The sequence below is a fragment of the Hylobates moloch genome, unplaced genomic scaffold (genome assembly GCF_009828535.3).
Source record: "Hylobates moloch isolate HMO894 unplaced genomic scaffold, HMol_V3 SCAFFOLD_8, whole genome shotgun sequence".
Taxonomy (NCBI): Eukaryota; Metazoa; Chordata; class Mammalia; order Primates; family Hylobatidae; genus Hylobates; species Hylobates moloch.
The window spans coordinates 13,710,265-13,736,208 of NW_026652283.1; the positions used below are offsets into that span (position 1 = coordinate 13,710,265).

The following is a 25,944-nucleotide window of genomic DNA, read 5'->3' on the forward strand; positions in this document are numbered from 1 at the left end:
TTCTCTAGGAATGCCTCTCTTTCATAGAGGCATCACAGTGAGTCTCTTAAAGCCTTGATCTAGGTGTGTTAAAGATGGGCTTACAGAGTATGAATGCATAATAATAAGGAAACTGGGTAGGGAGTGAGGATATGACATTTAAAAGAAGGAAGAACAGAAAATGAGATTTTAAGGAAGGGAATGAAGCTCTGTGTGTGTGTGTGTGTGTGTGTGTGCGTGTGCGCGTGCGTGTGCATGCGTGCGTGTGGTTGGCAGGCCTGGTGATCCTGTCGTTTAGTGTCTCTGAGATTTGAGTTGTGCCTTTTTACTTTGCATAAAGTAGATACTGGGTCATATGTAGTTCCAAGGAGAAGTCAGAGTTCCACCTTTGGAGTCTTTCCTTCTGATTCACGATTTTCTTTCTGGGAAACATTATAACAATGATATTTAGATTAGTAAACTGAGCTGTTTACTCCTGGAAATCCTAAATCCTTCTTTAATTTTATCTCATGAACCCTTTTATATGAAATTTGATTTGTTGCCCATTAATACTTTAAACTAAGTGCTGAAGTCCAAAATTCAGCCTCTGAATATGCAAGGCCTTTCCAAACGTGCTTTTCTGGTTCGAGTCTCACGATATATCCTAACAAGCATCCTGACTCTGGCCACCACATCCTCATAGACTTTTGCTTTTAATCAAATCTAGTAGAGCCCAAATAATTTTTTTAACTTTAATTTTTTTGCTTTTATCTTTGTTTTTAATTGACACATAATAACGTTTTTATGGGGTACAGAGTGATATTTCTATTCATGTATACAGCATGTAATGATCAAATCAGGACAATTAGCATATCCATTGCTTCAAACATTTATCATTTCTTTGTGTTGGAAACATTCAAAATCTACTGTTCCAGCTATTTGAAAATATATAATACATTGTTCTTAATGACAGCCACCTGTAGTGCTACAGAACACTAGACATTCCTCCTATCTATCTGCACTTGGTATCCATTAACCGACATTTTGCTTTCCTCCCTCTCTGAGCCCAAAGAATTCTTATTCAACAGGAAATACAAGGGACATAGACAGAAAACAATTTGCTTTACCTGCAGTCTCACACTTACCAACAGTTTCCCACTCAGGAATCCATCACAAAAGTTTTGCACATGCTCTACAGAAACTTCTACTGTGGATAGTGTATCCCATTCATCATCTAGAGTCCGGTAAATTGCCAAGGCTGGCAGTTGAGACTCCTTTAGTTTGAAAAATGATATCACCTTCCCATTTTCTTTCATACCACTGTCCACCAGAATAAAGAGAATCTGCAGTTGGGAAAGTTTGAAAGAAAAAGTTCTATCTGAGGTCCAGGGATAAAGAGATACCTTGTAATTGTTGCAGCTTACTCTGATTGAATTTATGGTCTGCACCATGCAATTGAAATCTTGAGTTAAAATAAGTTTTTGCAGCCATAACAAAGAACGAAATCATGTCTTTTGTGGGAACATGGATGGGGCTGGAGGCTATTATCCTTAGCAAACTAACACAGGAAGAGAAAAGCAAATATCGTATGTTCCCACTTATAAGTGGGAGCTAAATGATGAGAACTCATGAACACAAAGAAGGGAGCAACAGACACTGGGGTCTACTTGGGGGGTGGAGGGTGGGAGGAGGGAGAGGAGCAGAAAAGATAACAATTTGCTGCTGGGCTTAATGCGTGGGTGATGAAATAATCTGTACAACGAAGCCCCATAACACAAGTTCACCTATGTAACAAGCCTTCACATGTGCCCCTGAACTTAAAATAAAAGTTAAACAACAATGAATTTCCTATTATTTTGTGTTGCTTTGGTGTTTTATCCCTTTGACGAGACTGATTTAATTTTAAGAACATAGAATTGGAAATTAGTGATTATCTAAGAAAGGAAGTATAGCCTAATGGTTAGGAGCAGGGCACACGTTTTAAATTCTGCCTCTGGTACTCTCTAGTTACGTGAGTTCGGGAACATTACTCAGCCTCTCCGAAACTCAGTTTTCTCATTGGCAAAATGGGCTTTTGGTGAGGGAAATTAAATGAGGTAACGCATTAATATTTTTATTCAGCTTTTAGCCTATAGTAAGTGCTTGATAAATGTAAACTATTTTATATTATTAAATCAAGCCTTCAACCCAAAGTAGAAATCTTCTTTATAATATTCTGATCAGATGATTGTCTACTTTCAGTAACACTAAATACTTTCAGTGTTAGAGAACCAACCATCAGAAAGGCAGCTTATTTTATTACCAGACAGTTCTCATCATTAGAACAGTCACTAGTCAGGCACAATAGCCTTGAAGTAGTTGCAGTTTTACTATGTCAATAATATCAAGCAGAACTTCACAAAGGAGGGGAGAGAAAGAAAGAAATATTCATTGTATATTGAGTAGGCACCAGGTACTTGGTAGGTGTTTTATATGAGAAATGAGCCCTGAGGTCTAAATCTCTATACAATTATGGGAAGGATTAAACAAATGGTGACTTAGAGGTGATTTTGCTTTCAGTCTCTTTGGATCTCTATTTTCTCTCTACTAATCAATGCAGGAAAAAACCCACACTTAATCACTACAGGAAGATATAATTACATATGCCTTTAATATGATAAAATACGACATCTCTAATTTCAAATAATGTGATTTATTATGTTCTACTTCTTGCTTTGCTATCTCCTAACCATAGTTGTTTTCCTTGTTTATCTCTGCTTCCTAGCCCCGTCACTCTTTTCCTAGTGTCCTGGAGGTGTGTATGTAATAGGATATTCCCATTCTTGCCTTACCTTCCCCTGGAAGAGCTTGGCTGCCTTCTGGTATCTGTGCATGTTCTCTTCATACTCTGGGGAGGCCTTGTTCATTATCAGGAGGAGATGAATCTGGATTACACTGTTGAATAGCCCAATCACAGTCTGGCAAGTCGAAATGTGTTACAGTAGAGTGAAAGAGAGAAAGAATGCATTAGTACCTGGGAAGGAGTGAATAGGTAGATTGAAACATAAGTGAGAGCTGGCCACTGGTAACATAAATGGAACTAGCTTCCAAGATGGCTCTCAGTTAAGTCTTACCGTCTTTTTTTCATGCAACTGTGTAGATCCTTCCTTCCCACACTGAATGGGGTGGAACTGAGTAACCAAGACAATGTTGCAGAAATGATGGAGTGTGACTTCCAAGGTGAAGTCTTAAAAGACATTGTGGTCTCTGCTCTTCTCTCTATCTCTCACTCTGAGGAATACCAGCCCCAGTGTAGGGCACTCAAGCAGTCCTCTGAGGAGAAACGCATGGCAAGGAACTAAGTCCTTCTAACAGCCAGCATTGACTTGCCAGCCATGTGAGGGAGCCTTCTTAGAAGCAGATCCCCAGCTCCAGTCAAGCCTTCAGATGACTGCAGCCCTGACCAATGACTGCAACCTCAAACCAGAAGCACCTAGCCCTAGCCACCCCAAATTGGATGACCTGCAGAAACTGCATGAGATTATCAATGTTTTTTATTTGAAACTCCTAAGATTTGGAGTCATCTGTTTTGCAGCAATAGACAACTAATACACTATGTAACATATTAGTCACTTTATTTCAGCCCCCTTTCTTGTTGCAAGATTAGTCAGAGACACTTAAAATGTAGTCTTTATTTGAGTACATATTAGCACTTCATACTTATTGAGTGTTCATTATGTGGAAGGCACTGTCTCCAACTCTTAACAAATAATAAGTAATTTAATCTTCAAGGTCCCAGTTTTTCAAATGAGGAAATTGAGGCATAGATAGACTAAGTAATTCTCCCAGAGTCAAATAAATGGCAGACAGGGATTCACACCAGGTGGTCTGTCTCCAGAGTCCATGCTCTTGATCATCAGGATGGACTCATGCACAGTGGATAGCAAAACCCCATATAAACCAACTCAATCCCAAATGTGGCCGAACAAATGTACCAAAGGTCAGCAGAAGGTGAGCTCTTCAGGATACCAGAAGCATTGACCTTATTTTGCTGATTAGGGATGGTGATTTTTCCATGAAGTTGTCAATGACTTAGAGGAGTGGAACAGCCACCAGTCAGAGAGAGAAGAAAAAGAGGGGAATCCATGGCACTGGTTCCCTTCATTTCACTGTCCTGAAATAATGCCGCAAGTCTATTTCAAATCAATTTCATTTCTTTTAACCTTTCCTAAATGCAGAAAGCATTGCTACAAAACTAGTGTGTACACAGGAAGAGAGAGAACATGGTGGGTTAACAAATCTTTGGTCAGAGTCTTAGGAGGATGGGGAAGGGCGCAGCTAGGTAGAATTCTTCCTGATTTTTTACACACTTTTGTAGAGATTCTCCAGCTCTTTTGGCTGCCTACAATATGTAGGCAAGGAGGGCCCAATGGGTCCTTTCCTGAAGATTTCTCCATGGAGTTTAAAATCAAGTTTTAGATTTTTCATTTGGGAGATTGGATGACACATGATTTACTCTTGTTTTACTAAATCCTGCTACTTAAATTTAGAGCATTCATTCACTATTCTAAAGCTGAGATGGAGGATAACTCCTGGGAAGAGTAAAGAAATAAAAGTTAAGATGTCAAAAGGTACAGTTATCTTAGCAGAAGGGATTGACCATAGCTGAATGGATTAGTTTAATCCTAACAGACACCTTGACGCCAAGTACTGAGTGTGTGCATTAAAAGTGCATGGCAGGTCAGGTGCACGGCTGGGATTTTCTGCCCAGCTGCTACTGGTGCAAACCTTTGCACCAGAAGCAGATGAGAAACAGCTATAGTAGAATGGGCAGTTTTCCAAATGAGAAAAATATTACTTTCAGGAAATAAAAAAAATAACAGTACAAATTGAACTTGCTTCTTTAAAGAAGTTCTTACTGAATTTTCTCTTGATGTAATCTGCCTTCACTAATAATATGGAACTTAAAAAAGATATGTCACTGCTCTGCGAAATGAGAGACAGATCAGGCATAAGAAACCAGGGAGGTTAGTGCATTTCCCTGCCTTAGCTAGCTTGCAAAATGCCACAACACGGAGGCCATAGCCCAGGGACCATAAGATCATCTTTTCTGGCCCCACATGCAGAACGCCTTTTTGATTATTACTGCCAATACCCCAGGGGCATATGTGTTTGGAGCCTTAGCAGAAGTGGAAATAGAGTCACCAACTCCACAGAGATAAAGATGGTGTGAGAGGTAGGCCAGATTTTAGTCAACAAGAAAAGGGGTGTTTTCTGTTGAAGGCAGTGTAGGGCAATAGACAACCACAGGATTCAGTCACAGGAACCAGTCATAAAAAAGCAAGGGCAACTACATAGGCTGTCTCTGAAGCTCGAATTACTAGCCATAGGGCTTTGAAGAAGTTACTTAAATTTTCTGAACTCCCATTTCCTCTACTGTAAAATGGAAGTTGGCAAAATGTGCTAATGGCATCAGTTACATTTTGTCCCTTAAATTATGCCTTTTCTATTTACTCATGATGTGACCTTGAATAATGTCATCACTTGGATCTTGAATGTTCTCCTCTATAAAATGGACACAATAATTTCCTCTCTTCTACCTCAAAAAAAACAATGTGAGGATTAAATGAAAAAAATGAGGATGAAAGGGCTCTGTAAGTTCTCAAAAATCATACCATGCATGTAAAGTACTGGTATTGGAGAATAGAAGGTACAGCATTTTGAGCTGATGTAGACCACTAGAAATTAATACTCTGTAAGATTCTGTAATCTATGTCAGGGAAAATAAAGAATGGGACACATAAGATAATACTGTAGACTGTTATAGTCTATAGAGAGTGTTAGAAGGCCATTTGGTGATCAGGACAGGTGGAGCACCAACTTTACCCAGATTGCATGCAGCATGCAACACCAGAGGAAGACACCAGGAGAGAAGGCTGAGGCATGCTGAGGGTGTAGGCATGTGCTAGTCAAAGCATAGTTTGCAGCTGCTGCCAGACCAGGAGCTGTTTGTTACTGGTCTACAAGGAGGTACATACAGAAAATGAAATGGGTGTTTAGAAACAATTACAGAAACTTTACATTGCCGTGACATCCAAATATGTGATCAGTGAGCTTCATTTAAAATTTTGTTGTCTTTCATTTACTCTTATTTTATTTTAGACACACACCATCATACCTGGCTAATTTTAAAAGTTTTTGGTAGAGACGAGGTCTCGCTATGTTGCCCAGGCTGGTCTCAAACTCCTGGGCACAAGTGATCCTCACGCTTTGGCCTCCCACAGTGCTGGGATTACAGTTGTGAGCCACTGCACCTGGCCTTGAGTAAGTCACCTTAACTGTGCATTCTGGTTCTCTTTCTTACTAGCAGTGTGATAGTTCATTGAACTTTTCTCTGTTTTTTGTTTAACAGGAACAAGTTAAATCTTAAAAAGGTGTAGGAAGGATAGTAACATAAACAATACAGTATTGTATTGGTCGAAGAATTGGAACTCTGGGAGGAAGAGACCTCTGTTATGAAGACCAGTACCTTCCTTGACTCAGGCTCTGAAGGGACTAAGAACAGGAAGTATTGTTTACCGCAGGGTTGTACTCTGTCACCATGTGGAGGCTGTTGATCTCAATGAAACGGCTCAATTTGGTGGCATCAATGCTTTCAGTGTCTTCGTCCTCTAAATTCAGTTGTTCATTGTCTACCTGGGTAACACAAAAAAGAATAAAGTCACTATTCCATCTTTTTTTCATGTATTGATAAATGTCTTGAGACCCCCATGTGACAGGCACTGTTTAAAGCTCTGAAGATCAAAAGATAAGTAAGAAAGTTTCCCTGCCCTAGAGGGAAAAACTGTCCTGTAGAATCCAAAAAAGTGAAGAGAAATGTCCCACATGATGTGGCAGGTGTCATCACAGGAGAATCACAGGCCTGCATGTCACCTAAGGAAGAGCAGAAAAGCTTCAAGGAGGAAGTTCCTCCTGAAAAGTGGCTAATACTTGATCAGATAAATGAGGATGAGGAAGGAGCTTTAAATAGAGAACAGCATTTGCAAATACTGTGAGATGTGAGAGGTTGTGTTCTGGAAGCTGCCATTAGTTCACTGTGACCCTAGCAGATGTGATGTGAGGGTTGCAGAGAGATGAGGTTAGAGGGATAAGGAGGGGCAAATTTGGAAGTGTTCTGAAGCCAAGGCATGTAGATTAAATTCTATCTGAGGGCAAGGGGGGCCATTGGCAAGGTCAGATTTCTGTTATATTTATGTACCCTTTTACTGTGAAATAAAACACATGTAGAGAAAAATATAACAGTATAAACATTTGCTGTAAAGCTCAGCAAATTATCACAGAGAAAACTACTGTAGAACCACCACCCAGGTAAAGAAATAGAAATTGCTAGAACCCCTGAAGTCCTGGTGCTTCCTTCTAGTTTATAATTCATCCTTTTTTTTTGCCAAAGGTATGCTGACTTTTATGTTGACCATTTTCATCCTTTCCTTTATAGTTTTACAACTTAAAGATGCTTCTTTTAATGCTATAGTTTAGTTTTACCTCATTTTTCACATTAAATACATGTAAACAAACTTCTTTGGCTTAACATTTTGATTATAAGTCATTTATGTTATTGCATGTAGCTGTAGTTTGTCCGTTTTCCTTGCTGTATAATATTCCATTGTCTGAATAAACACAATTTATTTATTCATTTTACTACTGATGAACATTTTGCTTGTTTCTAGTCATTAAGACAATGCCATAATGAACACTTCTTGACTTTTGGTATATATATGCCTCTGTATCCACTGAGCATATACCTCAGATTGGGATTTTTGATTATAGGATATGTATATATTTAACTAGTAGAAAATGCCAAGCTATCTTCCAAAGTGGATAATAATTTACACATGCCAGTACTGTGTGTGAAAGGTCCCATTGCTCCACATCCTTGTCAACACTTACTATTGTCAGTTTTTCTAATTTTACTGATTTTGATGGATATGGTTATGTCTCAGTGGTTTTAATTGCATTTCTCTCATTAACCACTTAATAATAATTTAAGGATATGAGGACAATTAAAGATAATTATCCTCTTTATGAAGTGTTTATTCATGTTACTTGCCTATTTTTCTGTTGTCTATCTTTTTCTTTCTGATTTCAACGTGTTTTTATACATTCTGGATATGAGTCCTTTGTTGGTTCTACAGTATATATATTTTCTTACGAGGGCTTCTCCTTTAATGGTGACTGCACATGAAAGAAGGTAATTTAAACATAGTCAAGGTTATCATCTTTATCTCTAATGTGTACTTTTCTGTTTTGTTTTAAGAAATCTTTGACTACACCAAGGTCATGAAGATATTCTCCTGTGTTTTCTCCTAGAAACATTGTCTTTCACAATAGATCTAAAATCCACTTGGAACTCATTTTTCTTACTTCTTAAAATGGATGCTAAGGTAGGCCAGGCGCGGTGGCTCATGCCTGTAATTCCAGCACCTTGAGAGGCTGAGGCCAGCGGATCACCTGAGATCAGGAGTTCAAGACTAGCCTGACCAACATGGTGAAACTCCATCTCTACTAAAAGTACAAAAATTAGCTGGGCGTTGTGGTGCATGCCTGTAATCCCAGCTACTCGATAGGCTGAGGCAGGAGAATCACTTGAACCCAGAAGGCGGAGGGGAGGTTGCAGTGAGCCGAGAACATGCCATTGCACTCCAGCCTGGGTGACAGAGTGGAACTCTGTCTCAAAAAAAATAAAAATAAAAGGAATGTTAAGATCCTTGATTTTTGTATTACTCTTCTCTAAAGTGAATATTAAAGTCCTTCTTTCTGATTGCTTGCATTAATTGGGGCATTAGTCTTCTGTCCTGGGTGTTTCTGGCTCTCAGGCCTTCAGACTCAGACTGGAATCTATACCACTGGTGCTTCGGCCCTCAGGTCTTCAAACTAAAACCCTGGCTCATCTGGGTCTCCAGCTCACAGGCAGTAGTTGGTGGGACTTTTCAGCCTTCATATTTGTATGAGCCATTATCTTATTTAAAAAATCTCTTAGTATGTATATTCATATATATAATCTTTACTATATAATATATATGTAATTTGTATTATAAAAATAATACAATGTAAAAATGTAATTTTTACTATGTAATATCTATCTATAATCTATCTGTCTGTCTGTCTGTCTGTCTGTCTATCTATCTATCTATCTATCTATCTATCTATCTATCTATCTATCTATCATCTATCTCCTGTTGGTTCTGTTTCTCTGGTGAACAGAGAAACAGAAAAACAGAACCAACCATATTGCAAATAATACTGCTATGCCATTAGTTTTACTACTATTATTGTTATTGACAAATTGGTGAAAACTTTTCTTAGTGTTTGAAGTCTTTTTCCTATTTTATTATATTTTACTTTTAACCTACTATTCAGTTTTGTACATATTTATGGGGTATAGTGTGATGTTTCAATACATGTATACATTGTGTAAATAATCAACTCATAGTATTTAGCATATCTGTTGCCTCAAATATTTGTCATTTCTTTGTGATGAGAACATTAAAAAATCCTTTCTTCTAGCTATTACGAAATTACAATACAATATTGTTGACTATACTCACCCTACTGTGCAATAGAATACCTAAACTTATTCCTTTCATCTAACTGTAACTTTGAACTTATTAACCAATTTCTCCCCCTCCCCACTTCCCTCTTCCCTCCCCACTTCCCCCTCCGCTCCCCAGCCTTCCATAACCACTATTGTACTGTCTACTTCTATAGATCCATTTTTTAGGTTGCTTGTATGAGTGAGATCATGTGATATTTGTCTTTCTGTACAAGGCTTATTTCACTTAACATAATGTCCTCTGGGTCTATCTGTGCTCCTTCCCATGACAGAATTTCATTCTTTTTTATGGCTGAATAGTGTCCATTGTGTATATGTACTGCAATTTCTTTCTCCATTCATCTGCTCATGGACATGTAAGTTGATTCCATTTCTTGGCTATTGTGAATAGTGCTGCAATGAACATGGGAGTGCAGCTATCTCCTCGACATACTATTGATTTCATTTCCTTTGGATGTATATCCAATAATGAAAGTGCTGGATCATATGGTAGTTCTATTTTTAAATTTTTGAGGAGTGTTCATACTGTTTTCCATAACGGCTATGCTAATTTACATACCCATTAACAGTGTATAAAAATTCTTTCTCCACATCCACATCAGCGTTTGTTATTTTTGTCTTTTTGATGATGGCCATTCTAATTGGGGTGAGGTGATATCTTATTGTGGTTTTCCAGTTTTTAATTAAAAAAATATAGAAAGCAACCCCTGGCCTGACGTATGTGCTCCTTTTCTCCCCAGAAGGAGCCTATCATTGTCAGAGATGTTTGAACCAGAGCAACTCCATCTTGAATATGGGCTAGGAAAAATGAGCTGAGACCTACTGCGCTGCATTCCAAGATGGTTAAGGCATTCTAAGTCACAGGATGAAATAGCAGGTTGGCACAAGATACAGGTCATAAAGACCTTGCTGATAAAATAGGTTGCAGTAAAGAAGCTGGCCAAAACCCACCAAAATCAAGATGGTGATGAGCATGACCTCTGGTTGTCCTCCGTGTTACCCTCCCACCAGCCCCATGACAGTTTACAACTGCCATGGCAATGTCAGGAAGTTACCCTATATAGTCTGAAAAGGTGAGGCATGGATAATCCACCCTTTAGTGCATATAATCAAGAAATAACCATAAAAATGGACAACCAGCAGCCCTTGGGGCTGTTCTGCCTGTGGTGTAGCCATTCTTTCATTCCTTTACTTTCTTAATAAACTTGCTTTCACTTTACTCTGTGGACTCACCCTGAATTCTTTCTTTTGCAAGATCCAAGAACCCTCTCTTGAGGTCTGGATCAGGACCCCTTTTCACTAACATCTTTCTGGAAACCATGGAAGGAACTATAGTGAGGAAACCCCCTGACCCAAAGGCTAACTTCGGGTAAGTGATGGGGTTCAGTTACACCATAAATTAAGGGCCATTCCATGTTTTTATGTTTCCAAGGTATCAAATCCTATTATTTGGCCAATTTTAAATTTGTAAGTAGCAAAAAATACATAGATTTCTGTACATTTCCTCCTTAGAAGGCTCTAAATGCACTTATAAATTTGATATGTAGAATTTTTATCATTCAGTTCAAAACGTTTCCTAATTTTTTGTTCTTAATTCTTCTCTAAACTATTAGTTATTTAGAAGTGTATTTCTTAATTTTAAAATGTAAGATTTTCTGGTTATATTCTTATTGATTTCTAGCTTTGTTTTTATATTTTATTTGTATTATTTGTGTCTTTAAAATTAAGTATATTTTACAGTATTGAATACAGTATTCTATGAATGTTTATCAGGTCACTTGGTGAATATTATAGTCGAAATTTTCTATATCTTTCTTTTTTTTTAACCAGCTTATTTTATTTAAAAGAGTGTTGGGGTTGGGTGCGGTGGCTCACGTCTGTAATCCCAGCACTTTGGGAGGCTGAGGTGGGTAGATCACAAGGTCAGGAGATCGAGACCATCCTGGTCAACATGATGAAACCCTGTCTCTACTAAAAATACAAAAAATTAGCCAGGCATGGTGGCGTGCACCTGTAGTCCCAGGTACTCAGGAGGCTGAGGCAGGAGAATTGCTTGAACCTGGGAGGCAGAGGCTGCAGTGAGCAAAGATAGCACCACTGCACTCCAGCCTGGGCAACAGAGCAAGACTCTGTCTCCAAAAAAAAAAAAAAAAAAAGTGTTAAATTTTTCTATTATGTTGTGGCTTTAACCATCTTTTTATTCAATTTTGTCAGTTTGTGCTTATATAGTATCAGGATATGTATTTGATAAATGCAAATTTAGAATTATTAAATCTGTCTGGCAAATTGAAACTGTCATTACGAACTGTTATTCTTTATCTCTAGGAATCCTTGTTGCCTAAAAGTCTACTTTGTTTGGTATTAATATATTCATATCAGCTTTCTTTTGGAAGTGTTGGCATGGTATAGCTCCATCCTGTGTTTTAGTTGTGTCACTTGTAGAAGGCACCTAGTTGCATTTTTCAATCCAGCCTGATAATCTTTGTCTTTTAATTGGATTATTTCCACGAAATGAAATTACTGATGTATTTAATTATGCATTTTCCATTGGTTCTATGTGTTCCAAATGCTATTTTTCTTTATTTCTGGCCTACTTTTGAATTGACTGAGTACTTTATATTATTTTCTTCTTTCCCTTTATTGGCTTAGAAGTTACTTAGGCTTTAATTATTTCCTCAGGGATTGCCAGAATACATTATACGACATGCATTTTTTTTCACTTCTCAGAACCTAATATTAATTGGCAATTTCAGCTTCTTCTTGGACAATGCAGACATTAGAATATTCAAATACAGTTTACCTCTTTTAAATTCAATTTTCTGGCTCTGCATTCAAGATTTACACACGATTAGTGTCGTGTTTTAATTCCAGATCTCACAGGATATTATTATTTTTGTTATATATTCAATGTGCACTGACATTAATGTACATATTTACATTTTAGCTTCTCTTTATTTATTCCTGTATTTTTTAGCTTCTATGTGGATTTTCTTTCCTCTGCTTAGAGAAGACCTTTTACTATTTTCCTTAGTATGAGATGGAGGTGTTGAGTGACAAATTCTCCTAGTTTGGCTGTTTAATATATATTTATTCCCCGTTTATTTTTGAAGGCTGTTTTTGCTGGGGGTAGAATTCTAGAGTTGGCAGTGATTTTCTTTCAGTATTTGAAAGATATAATGCTTTGTATTCTGCATTCCGCTGTTGCTATTGAGAAGTCAGCTGTGAACCTTATGGTTGTCCCTTTGAGATTATTTTGATGATAATCTCTCTTTTCTCTGACTTCTTTTAACATTTTATCTTTTGTTAAGTTTTAGATGTACTATGGCATGGCTAAGAGTGGATTATGCATATTCCACATGTATATATATTTGCATATGTGTAGGTGTATGTGTGTATATTTGTGTGTGTGTGTGTGTGTGCATGTGTGTGTGTGTGTGTGTGTATATATATATAAAATCACTCTAATTCAATTTCAGGGGCTGAAATGATTTGCATCTGTGCTACAGCCCTCGAGAGGGCTTATCTACTATGATTCATTCCTGTTTTTAGGTACAGCTCTGTAGGATTCAAAGGGGATGTGAAAGGTGTTGTACTAGATTCACCTCCTATTTCCCCTTGTGAGGCCTGGACTCCAACATTGAATTTTCAATTCCTGAGGATCTCAAAATGCGAATTTATTTCTTAGCTTCTTGGCTGCTTCTAGAACTGACCAAAGCCGTCTAGACAAAAAGCAGTCATCAATACAGGGTTCATCTTTTTGGGTTTTCATCTTCTTCTAGATCTTGACCTAGATATTTTCCCTCTTTTACTAGCTCTCTAATGCCTTCAGGCACACACACACTCTCACACACACACACACACACACACTCTCTTACACACTTACACACACATTCATGCACACACATTTTAACTTTTAAAAATAGTCTTTGGTGGAAAGGATTGTCTAGCTACATGATCCATTATCCCAGATTTGTATTTCAGAACAACCTTTCCACCACACTCAGATATACTGAAAGACAGGACTTCATTCTTCCAATCATTGTTCTCAGTTTTCTATTTCCTCACCCCAATCTACTCATACCCATAAAAACACAAAGATAGTGCCTCCACCATCCATAGATAGATCCAAGCCTATAGATAAAATTATTAGTATCAGCTCCTGAACAATTTTGTCCATTTCCTACAATCGTTTGCATCACTTTTGAGATCCATGGGCCACCTGCCCTTGGACATCTCCTTAACCCTTTCTCCTCCATGTGCTATCTGTATAGGTCCTGCCCAATCAGATCTTGCCTTGGATCAGAACCACCCTTTTGTCCCCAAGGTACTTTCTCCTAGTCTACCCAGTAAAATCAGAAGCAAATCTCATGTAGGTTAAGGTAGGAGGGAATTCAGGCAAAGGGAAATTAAAGTCACTAAACGGCAAGAATCTAAGATTGCTCTTTATTGTCATCCCAGTGATGATTCCTATTTCACCTCTTTTCTTCAAGAGGGTCTCCCATTGGGGTGACTAAAAGCAATAAGAACGTTGGAGATGCACAATGCACCCATTATGGTTAATTTTAATTCTGGATAGATCTAGTGATTCTCTTACAATCCACTTGTTTAATAATTATTTGGTGAGTGCCTGCTGTATGCACTGAGGCATAAAATTGCAGCCATTCATTCAGATGACAATTTAAGCACTCTTTATTTTGGGACTGCTTTACACAATTTAAATTTATGAAATAAATAAATGTTGAGGTACAGAAAAGTTTGTATTTCTAAAAAAGAATTTTGAAAGAAATCAAAACCACAGGGTAAAAATGAACTACTTGTGTATATTTGATTGTTTAAAAATTCACAAAGTTTTGAGTAGAAAGCTTGGGAAAAAACAAAACAAAATATGAAAGCAAGAGAAAAGGTCTTAGGTGGATCCTTGCTCATCCTCCTACCACCTCCTTCCCCTTCCCTTGCCCGTATCAGGAAGAGTGAGTAGAGAAATCAAATGAGCACACAAAAAAATAATATTTGCAGCTCTTCTGGATACTTAATGCTGCTACCGACCTGTATTTCCAGCTGGTATCTCTCCTTCATACTTAAGGCTTTGCTATTGCAGCCACCAAAATCATCATCATTATCATTACGATCAGGACTCATTTAATATTTGATGTGTCTAAATGCTTCCTGACTATTTTTCTAGGAATTCCTAGGCCTGGCGCCTGCACCTCAGCTGACATCGCTATGCATGGACCAAGAATCCCCCCCTCCCTGTACTCTTTTCCGGGCAGTCCTTCATACTTCCCAGAACAGAGAGAACAGGAAAAGCCAGTTACTCTGGGTGTTTCTGGACTTAAAGAATGCACTAAATTGGAGGCAGAGGATGTTAAGTGGTGATAACATTCTCTAAGAAGCAAAAGAGCTTTAATAAAAGCCACCCTCCTGCAGTCTCTCCAGTTTGTTGTACTTCTTTTAAGAAAACATGCCCGATCTTTCATTATTTCTTAAACTAATAAACTCTGGAACATTCATGTTTAGGGCTTCTGGAAACAACATTTGAACAGGAAATCTCCCTCTGCAAAGGGAATTATTTGCATAATGCACTGGAAAGAAAATCCAACCCTGGAACCAAGAGTTGGAAAAACCTTTTAAAATATCTTTTCTCAGTTCTATGGAAAGAATTTTACTTAAAATATCATATTTTTATATCAGAGAAAAGAGGCACCAGAAGAAAAACAGAAATAGTAAACTGGAAAGATTGCTACCTTAAAATATAATTTTGAGTTTCCTCAAGAGTATCTGAAGTAGATTTTTTTTGTTGTAGACACTACATCATACCAATCACTGATTTTCTATTCATTAGTATTTCAGCTATATTCATTTGAATTCCCATGGAATTTTCTAACAACCCAGATTTCTATAAAATGTATTAAAATTGTCTTAGTTTATGCCACAGTTATGGGATAAAATGTCTTTGGTGGCACTGAGAAATCATTTGTTAAACAAAGATCCTCACGTCCTCGGTTTGTTTTTTTAAGCTGTTCAGCTTATCATATATTTAGTAAATATATACTTTAAAAAAATGTTTCATCATGGACACAGGTAAGGGAACATCACACACCAGGGCCTGTCGGGGGATGGGGGGCTAGGAGAGGGAGAGCATCAGGACAAATAGCTAACGCATGCGGGGCTTAAAACCTAGATGACGGGTAGATAGGTGCAGCAAACCACCATGGCACACATATACTATATAACAAACCTTCATGTTCTGCACATGTATCCTGGAACTTAAAGTAAAATAAAATAAAATAAAATAAAAAATGTTTTATAATCTGACATATCTTCTTGCATTTCTTATCAGTTTATTCTCATGCACTAGTTTCTTCTGATTCTCTTTGTCTGGTGAGGTATATTTCTTATAATAGTCACCCAATAAACAACTGTAAAAGGAGCAAAGGATGACTGCACTGTGTTTTCATTACTATCCCATTAGGTCAAAGTTAGGTTAATTATGTTTCTTTAAATAGTAGTGACTGAAAAAATCCAAAGCGGGGTAAACATTCAAATAATGTTTCAAATTCCATTGTAGGACAGGCTCATAGTTTATTTAACCTAGGAATTACATCTCTGCTAGGGCAACAATAAGAGCCCTGTTGAAAAATTTGAGAGTTTATCTGCTGTTACACTCACAAATGACAGGCTGTGCCCTCACACAGCAAGATTATTATATGCAACTTATTATGGTTTCATGAATTTTACCTAAATTCTTCCTGATTACATTTATATAGTTGGCCTGCACTATTTTTGGAGAATATTATGTTGCATAAACACAGCATTGGCTGGCCTTTTATTGCTCCAACATTTCAAGCATGAGTAATATCAATTTATTGTTATTTTTTCAGTTAGTCAATTATTTCAGCTTATTTCTAGATATGTTCTTAAAATGGAAAATTTTGTAAATTTAGACAATATATAATGTCTAGATTAAGTCTTGATAAATAATTCTGCAGTTTGATTAAGGAGTGCTAGGAGGCTAGAGGAATAATTTAAGAGAAAATTAGTTTAAAAAAGTAGGCTTTAGAATGAGGGACATTAGATAGAATTCAGTGTAAAAACAAAGTTTTTCTTCAGGGTCAAGTGCTTAAGAAAGCCACTATAGTATAGTAAAAAGGGTATGATTTGTAGTCAGCAATGCTGGGTATGAATCAGACATCTGTTACTTCACAGTTGTGAGATTTTGGGCAACTAAACCAATCTCTCATGGAACTTTCTTTATTGAAAATGCAGGAATAATAAAAACTACTTCATCAGATTCTTGTGTGAATTAAATGGTCAAATATTGTAATAGTGCCTATCATAGATTAGGCTCTGAAAACAAACAAGCAATCCGAACAAACTGGATCTAAAAACAGAGAAGGTCCCAGAAAATTTTCAATAGGTTCACGTTTCCCAGTGTAAAATAGGGTAGTCTTGGTTGATGTTCCCTTTTCAAAAAAAAAAAAAAAAAAAGTACTCCAAACTCTTGAATAATGGTCCTATTAAAATATGTACTGAACTTTTGAAAGTGTAAACTGTGAAGAAAATATTTATCTGAAAGCTGGCATGACAAAAGTTGAGCTTCTTCCAGCTCTGCCAATGAAGTAGGACAGGAACCAGTTTGTTTGTTTTCTGGTATGGCACATAAATAATCTTGCCCACAGAGGTCCCAAGAGTTCATTTAGAGTAGGTCTGTCACTAGCAGTAAACAAAAAACAGATGTTAAAGAAGACTGAAAAACTGAGAAGTCATCAGTGAGGCTTTATGAGGAATAAATTGTAAGCAACGCCAATGCTCCTGTTAGAGGATGTTAAACCTGTAGGGATGTTGGAAGCAACGGCACTTGTTTTTCTTCCCCATGTGCGTTATCTTGGTGGTACTAAGCCTTTTAAATCAGGCCTTTATAAGACCGACAAACAAAAAACTGAGAAAGAAGTACGTGTGGAGTGTAGCTTATTAGAATTTTTGTATTGAAGGATTTCTACCAGTGGTTCAATGGCAACATGAAAGGCATTTGCCTAACCTTCCATATATTCCTCACCAAAGCTTTTCACAGAAGAATTTGATTTAATCTTATTTCACACTGGTGAGAATGCAAACCAGCAACCACTGTGCAGGTGGGAAAGGGGTTGCTGAAGGGAGCTCACACAACTTAGACATGCTTTTGGAGGTGAGTTCAGTTCCCCAAGCACCTTCCGAGTGCCTTCAAGGTGCCAGAGGTGTATTATAGCCCTTTGAATACAAAGATGAATAAGTCATAGTTTCCAACCTTGAATAGGTCATGGCCTAAGAGGGTAATAGAGGAGACAGATACATAAATATATGATATGAACTATAAAATGAGAAAAGAAAATAGAGATAAGGAGTTACATATAGAGGAATGCTTAGGCCCATTTGGAGATTCCAGGGACACTTCCTGAAGGGTAACATTCCTGAACTGATTCACTGGAGTCTGAGAAGGAGTCATCCAGGTGAGGATAGGTGAAAGGGGACCCTTGGTGGGTGGTGGCATTCTAGACAGAAGGAATAGTCTAGGCAAAATCATGGAATTGGATGATCATTATGTGTATAGTTGGCTACTGAGAGGGTAAAGCCCAGGGTGGAAGCTGGATGGAAAAAGGACTAGAGAAGCAGGCAGTGGGGCAGGCCAGCAAAGCCTATTTGTAATATTAAATGTCTCGTTTTTTATTTTTTAAGAAATGAGAAATATTGAAGAGTTTTTTTTTTTTTTTTTTTTGAGACAGAGTCTTTCTCTGTCTTCAAGAGAGGAGTGCTATGGCCAAATTTCTATCTTAAATACATCATTGTGATACCATTTTAGAAACTGTATATAAAGTAGTAAAAGGAGATCTGTTCAGAAGCTAATGAAATTGCTTATGCTTAGGCTAAGAGCCTGAATACAGAATGAGGTAGAAGGAGTGGAAGAGAATATAGATTCAAGATAGAAGATACAACTGGCAAAAATGTAAGACCAAATGAGCATAGCCATTTAATAAATAGTGTCTTAGATGGAGGAATATGATTAGCACGTGCAGACAATAAATTCAGTTTTGAACATTTTAAGAGTATAGTGCTTATGAGGGTATAAAAATGCTTATACCCAGCAAACATTTGAATCATGAGAAAAGTCCAGACTAGAGATAAAATATTCTAAATGCTCAGCAAGCACATAATAGTGGAATATGCAAAAGAATTGTACTTCTTAAGAAGAACATATTCATTCATTCATTGATTCATTCATATATTCATTCTCAACAAATACTTAGTGAGCACCTACTGCATAGCAGGCGCTGTTCTAGGCTCTGTGGATACACTGAACAGAACAGTCTCCGCCTTCACAGAGCATGGGCTCCATGACCTAGATTATAAAAAGTGTTGAGTCAGGCAGCATTGTAGATACAGGAAGAGAAGGTCTCAAAGAGACTATAAAAGCAGCTGGAGGATCAGGAGAAGTAGTTTCCTAGAATTCAAGGAAAGAGAGAACATTAAAAAGAAAGAAGCCATCACTAACATCAAACATGACAGAAATGTTGAGTAAAATAAGAATTAAAAAGGGTTCATTGAGTTTGGCAATATGGAAGCCATGCAGACCTGGATAAATGTAGTTTTAATGGTGTGATGGGGCATAAACTAGATAGTAGTGTCTAGCTTAGAGAAAGACAGTACAAAATACACTTAAAATAAGTTTCAATGGAAATGAAAGGGAAAGAAAGGATGGAAACTAGAAGGGGCACGACATTCAGTCCTGAAATACTGAAAACTTTTTCTTTTGCACCAATTTCTCTTTTTCAGTGGACTCTTGACATCTTTATCTTGATATTCAACCAACAAGTAGAACTCAGTGACCAATGAAAGCATCAGAAATCCCTATTTCTGCACATGACCTCCCTATTTCTAGACACCCTGGCTTTGAGCTTTGCCTCCTTTCCATAACTGTGATATCTAATGATCACAGGATCTTCCTTTTCTTTAATTTCTGTTGCTACCTCTCTACTACAGACTCTTAATACTTCTCACATGGTCTATTTTGTCAGCCTAACAAAAGCCTCCTCTTCTCTTGCCTTTTTACCTAAAAATCCATCCTCCGCCTTGCAGTCAAAACAATCTAATAAAACACATTCCTGTTCATGTTACTCCCCTGTTGTAAAGGCTTTAGGGGCTTTCCAGTAACAGCCAAATTCAGGGCAAACTCATTAAAGTGGTATTCTATTTTTTCCCCACAATATGATTTTAATCAAGTTTCTTTCTCTTATATTCATTTTCCCCAATGTATACACTGGGATCCAGTGAGATTGGCCTGGTTATTGTTTCCTGAGTTTTTTCCCGTTGGCCATGAGTTCTTTAGCTTGTCTAAATTTATCTATCCTTTAAGTTTCAATTCTGTTGTCTTTTTCTTTTCTTTTTTTTTTCAGAATTCCCACACTGTTTTTATCCTTTGAACTGTGATAAAACTTTACCCATAGTGATTCTCTTTATATTATAGATACTTGCATATTATGTATACAATACCTACTATACTTTAAGGTCTATGAGACTGGAGAATATATTTAATATGTTTTTATTATCAGTATCTTGCATAGGGCATACAGGAAGTATTTAATAAATGTTTGAAGAACGTAAATGAACTCCTCAAAATATTTAATATAAAAATTTTGGAGCTCAAAGTGACCTTAGAGATAATACAGTCTAACTCTTTTATTTTATGAAGGAAAGAATTGGAGATAAAAAATGTTAAGTGACTGCCCAAAGTCATGTGGCTGTTGAGCGACAAAACAGTACCACAAATTCCATTTCCTGGCTTTCAGTCCTGTCCTCTTTCCATTTCATTACAGTATCTGTTTGGGAAGCTTGAATTGAGTCATCATCCTTGTCAACAATGTCCGTGAATTTGGTACCATCATTAGTGTAAAAGACATAGCATCCTTTTCAGTCTCACAAGTTTATGAGTCCACAACCCAACGAAAATGTGGGAGAAAGCTCAAGCTACCCACCCAACTTACCAGGCGAAAGAGGCAGATGGTGTTCCCAGTGATGTTGTAGTGTGTCAGAACATCAGAATCAGTGCTGATCCCAAATGACACGCCTGGGAATTTTTGCACCATGCTATGGAGTATGGGCACTGCTGGTATTTCTAAATCCTAAAAACAAGAGAAAAAATAATACCACAGTGGTTATTTTGAATGGCAGAGACAAACGATAGGCAAAAGAAATATGCTATGATGCTTACCAGAAATCATAGATTTGATTTACTGCCCAGTAACACATGATTTACCTCTTAACAATTCAGGTTTAACTGGCAGTGACATTCTTGAATTTTCCAGCCTCTGTGAGTTAATAGGTAGCCACGAAATTGTAGCTGAGCCTGAGACTCCTATCAGGCCTTGTCATAGGCTTGAAGTTTACTAGGAGCTTAGAGAGGCCTCAAAATCTTAAAAGCCTGCCTAGTTTGGCTGCACTGTTGTAGATGTACATGAGAAGCAACTGTTCTGGGAACAATTTGTTTAACAGTGAAACAGCAAACAAACTAACATAACCAACTCTATTAAAGGGCATTTATTTACTCATTCCTGCATGTAGGTTAGAATAATTTTAGAGCACTGAGATAATATGCAAAAACAGCAGTTATATAGTTTTTAAAACTAACTCTGGGATTAAAGGAAAAGTATGTAAACAACTAACTATGTTGTGCTAAAGATTTATAGGTGCCTGTGACCTGACCAAGGACAAAGAAGTTCCCAACTTCCTGAGACCCTTGCTGGCGCCCAGATGCCTATGGTTGCCGGTTTTCACTTGATCCCAACTCCCTCCTCTTCACCCTGCCGTTAACATACAAAGAGCCTAAAATTGGTAGTGACTTAAGGTGTACTTTATTTATTTTTTTTGACAGAGTCTCGCTCTGTCACCCAGGCTAGAGTGCAGTGGCGCAGTTTTGGGTCACTGCAACCTCTGCCTCCTGGATACTTGTGCCTCAGTCCCCTGAGTAGCTGGGACTACAGGTGTGCGCCACCGTACTTTGCTAATTTTTTCTGTATTTTTAGTAGAGATGTGGTTTTGCCGTGTTGCCCAGGCCAGCCTCGAACTCCTGAGCTCAGGCAAACCGCCCCACTCAGGCTCCCAAAGTGCCAGAATTACAGGTGTGAGACACTGTGCCCGGCCAAGATGTACTTTAGGATGCTAGTCCACTGTCTTCTTGGTTTACTGGATCTTCAGATAAACTGGCTTTTCCTCTCACTGGCTCTTCCTCTTGAGTTTTGGCTTTGGTTACTTTTGTGGAGGAAAGGAAAAAATGCAAAAATATGAAATAGGTGCCATCAAAAGGGCCAAAAAAAATAAGAAAAATAAAACAATTAAAATGAAAGCTTACAAGTTTTAACAAAAGTTTATGCAGGGTATGGGAGGACAGTCCCTCTCTTGCCACTGTAGATAAGCCTGAGCTTTGCACATGAAGATGCTGTTCACTCATTCAACTCTGCAGCCCAGGCCTGCAGGAGGGAGCAGAGAAGCCACTTGTAAACAGTGATTCCAGGCCTTCCATAGAGGCTGGCATCATTTTCCCTGCTGTCACGGGACCTTTATCCATAGTAGCTCCAGGAAATTAACAGGAACAAACATGTTCTACCTGCAAGTCCCCAGCCTGAAGGAGGAGATGTGCAAGGAGAAAAGAAGATGGCCAGTTGATGTGGTTTGGCTGTGTCCTTGACTAAAATCTCATCTTGAAATGTAATCCCCATAATCCCCACATGTCAAGGGTGGGACCAGGTGGTGGTAATGGGATCATGGGGGCAGTTTCCCTCATGCTGTTCTCGTGATAGTGAGTCTCACAAGATCTGGTGGTTTTATAAGCATCTGGCATTCCCCTGCTTGTGCTCATTCTCTCTCCTGCCATGCTGTGAAGAGGTTCCTTCTGCCATGATTGTAAGTTTCCTCAGGCCTTCCAAGCTATGCTGAACTGTGATTCGATTAAAACTCCTTCCTTTATAAATTATCCAGTTTTGGGTGTCTTTATTGGCAGCATGAGAATGAACTAACACACCCGTCTTGCATCTGGGGTCAAGCAGAGGGAGCTGGTATTTACTCTTCTAGAGGCCGAGAACAATAGTTAATTGAGGCCTCCTCTCTTATTCTGCTCCTTCAGATGGAATTGCTCAAGGATAAAACGATGGCATCTGGCCGCTGTTTAAGCTATTGCACACTCCTCCAGTTCCATGCTCTTGCCCCTTCCCCGTCTTTCTGAGGGTGTTTTTGTCTACAACTCATATTTCTCATTCCTGAAAAGTGTAGTCCCCGTCTTTCTCCCTGACTTGCATCTCATTGCAGTGATTTCCAGCTGTGTACACAGAACCGACAGGGTAATCAGGAGTCGTAACTGAGAAATGGAAACAGACAAGAAGGTCTGCTATGAGAGAGTAGGGGCTTGATCAGCTGTGAGGATTTCCAGATGCTACCACCAGAGAAAGATGAAAATGCTGGAATGAGGCAGTCTCATTTATGGCTGCCTTTGTTAGCCAAGAAGCTAATCTGGAAGATGGAGGTTAACACCTTGAATATACTAAATGCCATCCTTTTCCAACATTTCAGACAAGGCAAAGAGAAAGAAGAAGGAGAGTCTACCTTATTTGGGGGAAAGGCTTTAAAAGGCTGTGCACTGACTAATGTCCAGGATCTTCGGCATCCTGTAAACAGTGTTGCTGGATGATATAAATTGGGTTCACTCTGGCCCCTGTCTATTCACAGGGTGCTATGAGAGTACAGACCAAATGTGTTTAGGACAATGGTAGGGTTCCATGAAGATATTCTTTCTGCAGATACTGACTTGAGCTTCAAAGCATCCATAGATGAGGAGATGCAGCCCACAGGCTCAGAACTCTTGAAGTAAGTATGAGAAAGATATAATTTAGAGACTGGGAATGTCTTGAAAGTAAGAGGTCCCAATGGACAAGATGAAAGCAAACTGTGTGGCTGTCTCCCTTTACCCCCACTTCTAATGCAGTGTCATCTGCCAGCAGGTGGCTGCTGTGGTTCTCTTGAGGTAGAACATTTCTAGCTCTTGGGGGAATTGCAAGTAGGGTAACTGAACTAACCTGGAAGAAGCCTATGACGGCCACCTCAGTGGCGGCAATGAATTCCATGGCAGCTGAGACATCTGCAAGCCACGCAGGTTCCTGGGCAGCACCAGGACCATCTAGAGAGAGAAGCAGAAGATGTCAGGATACTGAGGCGAGAAGAAGCAGCTCTAAATAATGAGGGCATCTATACCTTTTATCTCTATACTAAGGCCAAGAAGAGCACAATTTATAGGAGTACTGTTGGCATTCCAAAGCATAATGTTTTTACTAACATATGGAAGGTGACCCCTACTGATGGTCTGTCTCTGAAGGATACTGCCAGACTTCCCTGCTCTCCGCTAGGCAAAATGCATCTTATCCAGGATTTCCTGGAAAGCTTTCTAGGTGTGGAGGAAAAGTTCCCAGAGAACCACTATGCTCCCTTTCCTTCTCCTAATAACACTTTCACACTGTAGCCACCCAACTACATTTTTCTTTTACCTGAGGATTTCTCACCTTCTGCAGCAACTTCTACAGCCAGCTCACTTATGAGGAGAAATAGGAGGAACATGAACCTGGATGGGGCAGCTTCCATCGTCCCTCTCCTGCTCCTGCTCCAACCCTGGACTTTGTGTTTGGGAGGCCGACTCAGGGCAGCCCACTCTGTAGCTGATTGGCTGTGGGGTTGTTAGGGCTTTGGGAACTTTGCAGCTGGCTCCAGGGGAGCCTTCAACTTCTGAGATAAAAGACCAAGGTTAGTAATAGGGACTCAGAACATAACCAACCAGAAGAAAGTCAGGTCAGTTTATTTAAATAAAAAATGTAAATATGCTATGCCAGGCATTGATCCTAGCACTAGGAGTAGAAAGATAATTACGATCTGATCCAGCCTCTGCCAGCTTAGATTGTCAGTGGGAGAGATGGGCAAGTAAAAAGATTATTTAAATATAAGATGGAAAGTGATATAGAAAAATTCATAGGGTGCTATGACAGTACAGATTAAGGGTATTAGGGACAATGCTAGGGTTCAATGAAAGTGTTCTTCCTGCAGAGGATGCCTGAGCAGAGTCCTGGGTAAGTAAGATTTTGCCAGGCAACACAAGGTAGAAAGGGAGTTTCATGTGAAGAATCAAAGCACAGGCTGGGCGCGGTGGCTCATGCCTGCAATCCCAGAACTTTGGGAGGCCAAGGCGGGCAGATCGCGAGGTCAGAAGATAGAGACCATCCTGGCTAACATGGTGAAACCCTGCCTCTACTAAAAATACAAAAAATTAGCCGGGTGTGGTGGCAGGCGCCTGTAGTCCCAGCTACTCGGGAGGCTGAGGCGGGAGAATGGTGTGAACCTGGGAGGCAGAGCTTGCAGTGAGCCAAAATAGCGCCACTGCACTCCAGTCTGGGCAACAGAGTGAGACTCCGTCTTAAGCGCGGGAGCATCAACTTTATTCTGTAGGTGATGAGAACCACTGAAAAGTCTTAAGCAGAAGAAAGAGATAAAGTTTGATTTTGCTCACAAGTGCCTGAGAAAGTCCAAGATGAGATTTCCACAGGCATTGGGATATGTAGTCTTAAGCTTAGGAGAATTTTCATATGAAAATATTACAAAAGAAATTAGGAAGCCCTAGCCAGAGCAATTAGGCAAGAGGAAGACATAAAAGGCATCTAAATAGGAAAAGAAAAAGTCAAACTATTTCTCCTTGTTGACAATATGATTGTATGCCTAGAAAGCTCTAAAGACTCTGCCAAAAGGCTACTGGAACTGATGAATGATTTCAGTAAGGTATCAGGAAAAAAATAAATGTACAAAAATCAGTGGCATTTCTATATACCAATAATGTCCAGGCTGAGAGTGAAATCAAGGACACAATTTCATTTACAATAGCCACAAATAAAATGAAATGCCTAGGAATACAGATAACCAAGGAGGTAAAATATCTCTACAAGGAGAACTACAAAACACTTTTGAAAGAAATCAGAGGTGACACAAATGGAAAAATATTCCACGCTCATGGGTAGGAAGAATCAGTATCTTCAAAATGGCCATACTGCCCAAAGAAATTAACAGATTTGGTGCTATTCCTATCTAACTACCAATGTCATTCTTCACAGAATTAGAAAAGAAACTATTCTAAAATTTATATGGTACCAAAAAAGAGTCTGACTAGCTAAAGCAATCCTAATCAAAAAGAACAAAGCCAGAGGCGTCACATTACCCAACTTCAAACTGTACTACAGGATTACAGTCACCAAAATAGCATGGTACTGGTACAAAAACAAACACATAGACCAATGGAACAGAATAGAGAACCCAGAAATAAAGTCATATACCTACGACCACCT

General features: G+C 38.7%; 2 protein-coding genes across 2 annotated transcripts in view; one reads left to right on the forward strand and one right to left on the reverse strand.

The window, feature by feature from the left end:
* PDE6H (phosphodiesterase 6H) overlaps nucleotides 1-25,944 on the forward strand; it is a 101,190-nt gene that overhangs the window by 33,086 nt on the left and 42,160 nt on the right. The window contains exon 4 of the mRNA XM_058443573.1: nucleotides 10,803-10,916. Coding sequence (XP_058299556.1) covers nucleotides 10,803-10,916 — 114 coding nt within the window. The remainder of the gene's footprint in view (nucleotides 1-10,802; nucleotides 10,917-25,944) is intronic.
* On the reverse strand, nucleotides 83-24,202 carry ERP27 (endoplasmic reticulum protein 27). The gene is made up of 7 exons (XM_032159714.2): nucleotides 24,109-24,202; nucleotides 23,644-23,744; nucleotides 20,563-20,700; nucleotides 6,517-6,633; nucleotides 2,790-2,915; nucleotides 1,104-1,301; nucleotides 83-401 (listed from the first exon to the last, which is right to left on the reverse strand). The coding sequence occupies exons 1-7, from the start codon at nucleotides 24,200-24,202 to the stop codon at nucleotides 354-356; spliced, it is 822 nt and encodes a 273-aa protein (XP_032015605.1). The 3' UTR covers nucleotides 83-353.

What these genes read in the sequence shown, in the direction of transcription:
- ERP27 (XM_032159714.2), bottom strand. Translation starts at nt 24,202, where the DNA reads ATGGAAGCTGCCCCATCCAGGTTCATGTTCCTCCTATTTCTCCTCATA. An exon ending in CCATCTGCCTCTTTCGCCTG is followed by an intron (nt 6,634 to 20,562) that starts GTAAGTTGGGTG and finishes TGTGTTACCCAG; the next exon opens with GTAGACAATGAACAACTGAA. An exon ending in CCAAGCTCTTCCAGGGGAAG is followed by an intron (nt 1,302 to 2,789) that starts GTAAGGCAAGAA and finishes TCCCAACTGCAG; the next exon opens with ATTCTCTTTATTCTGGTGGA.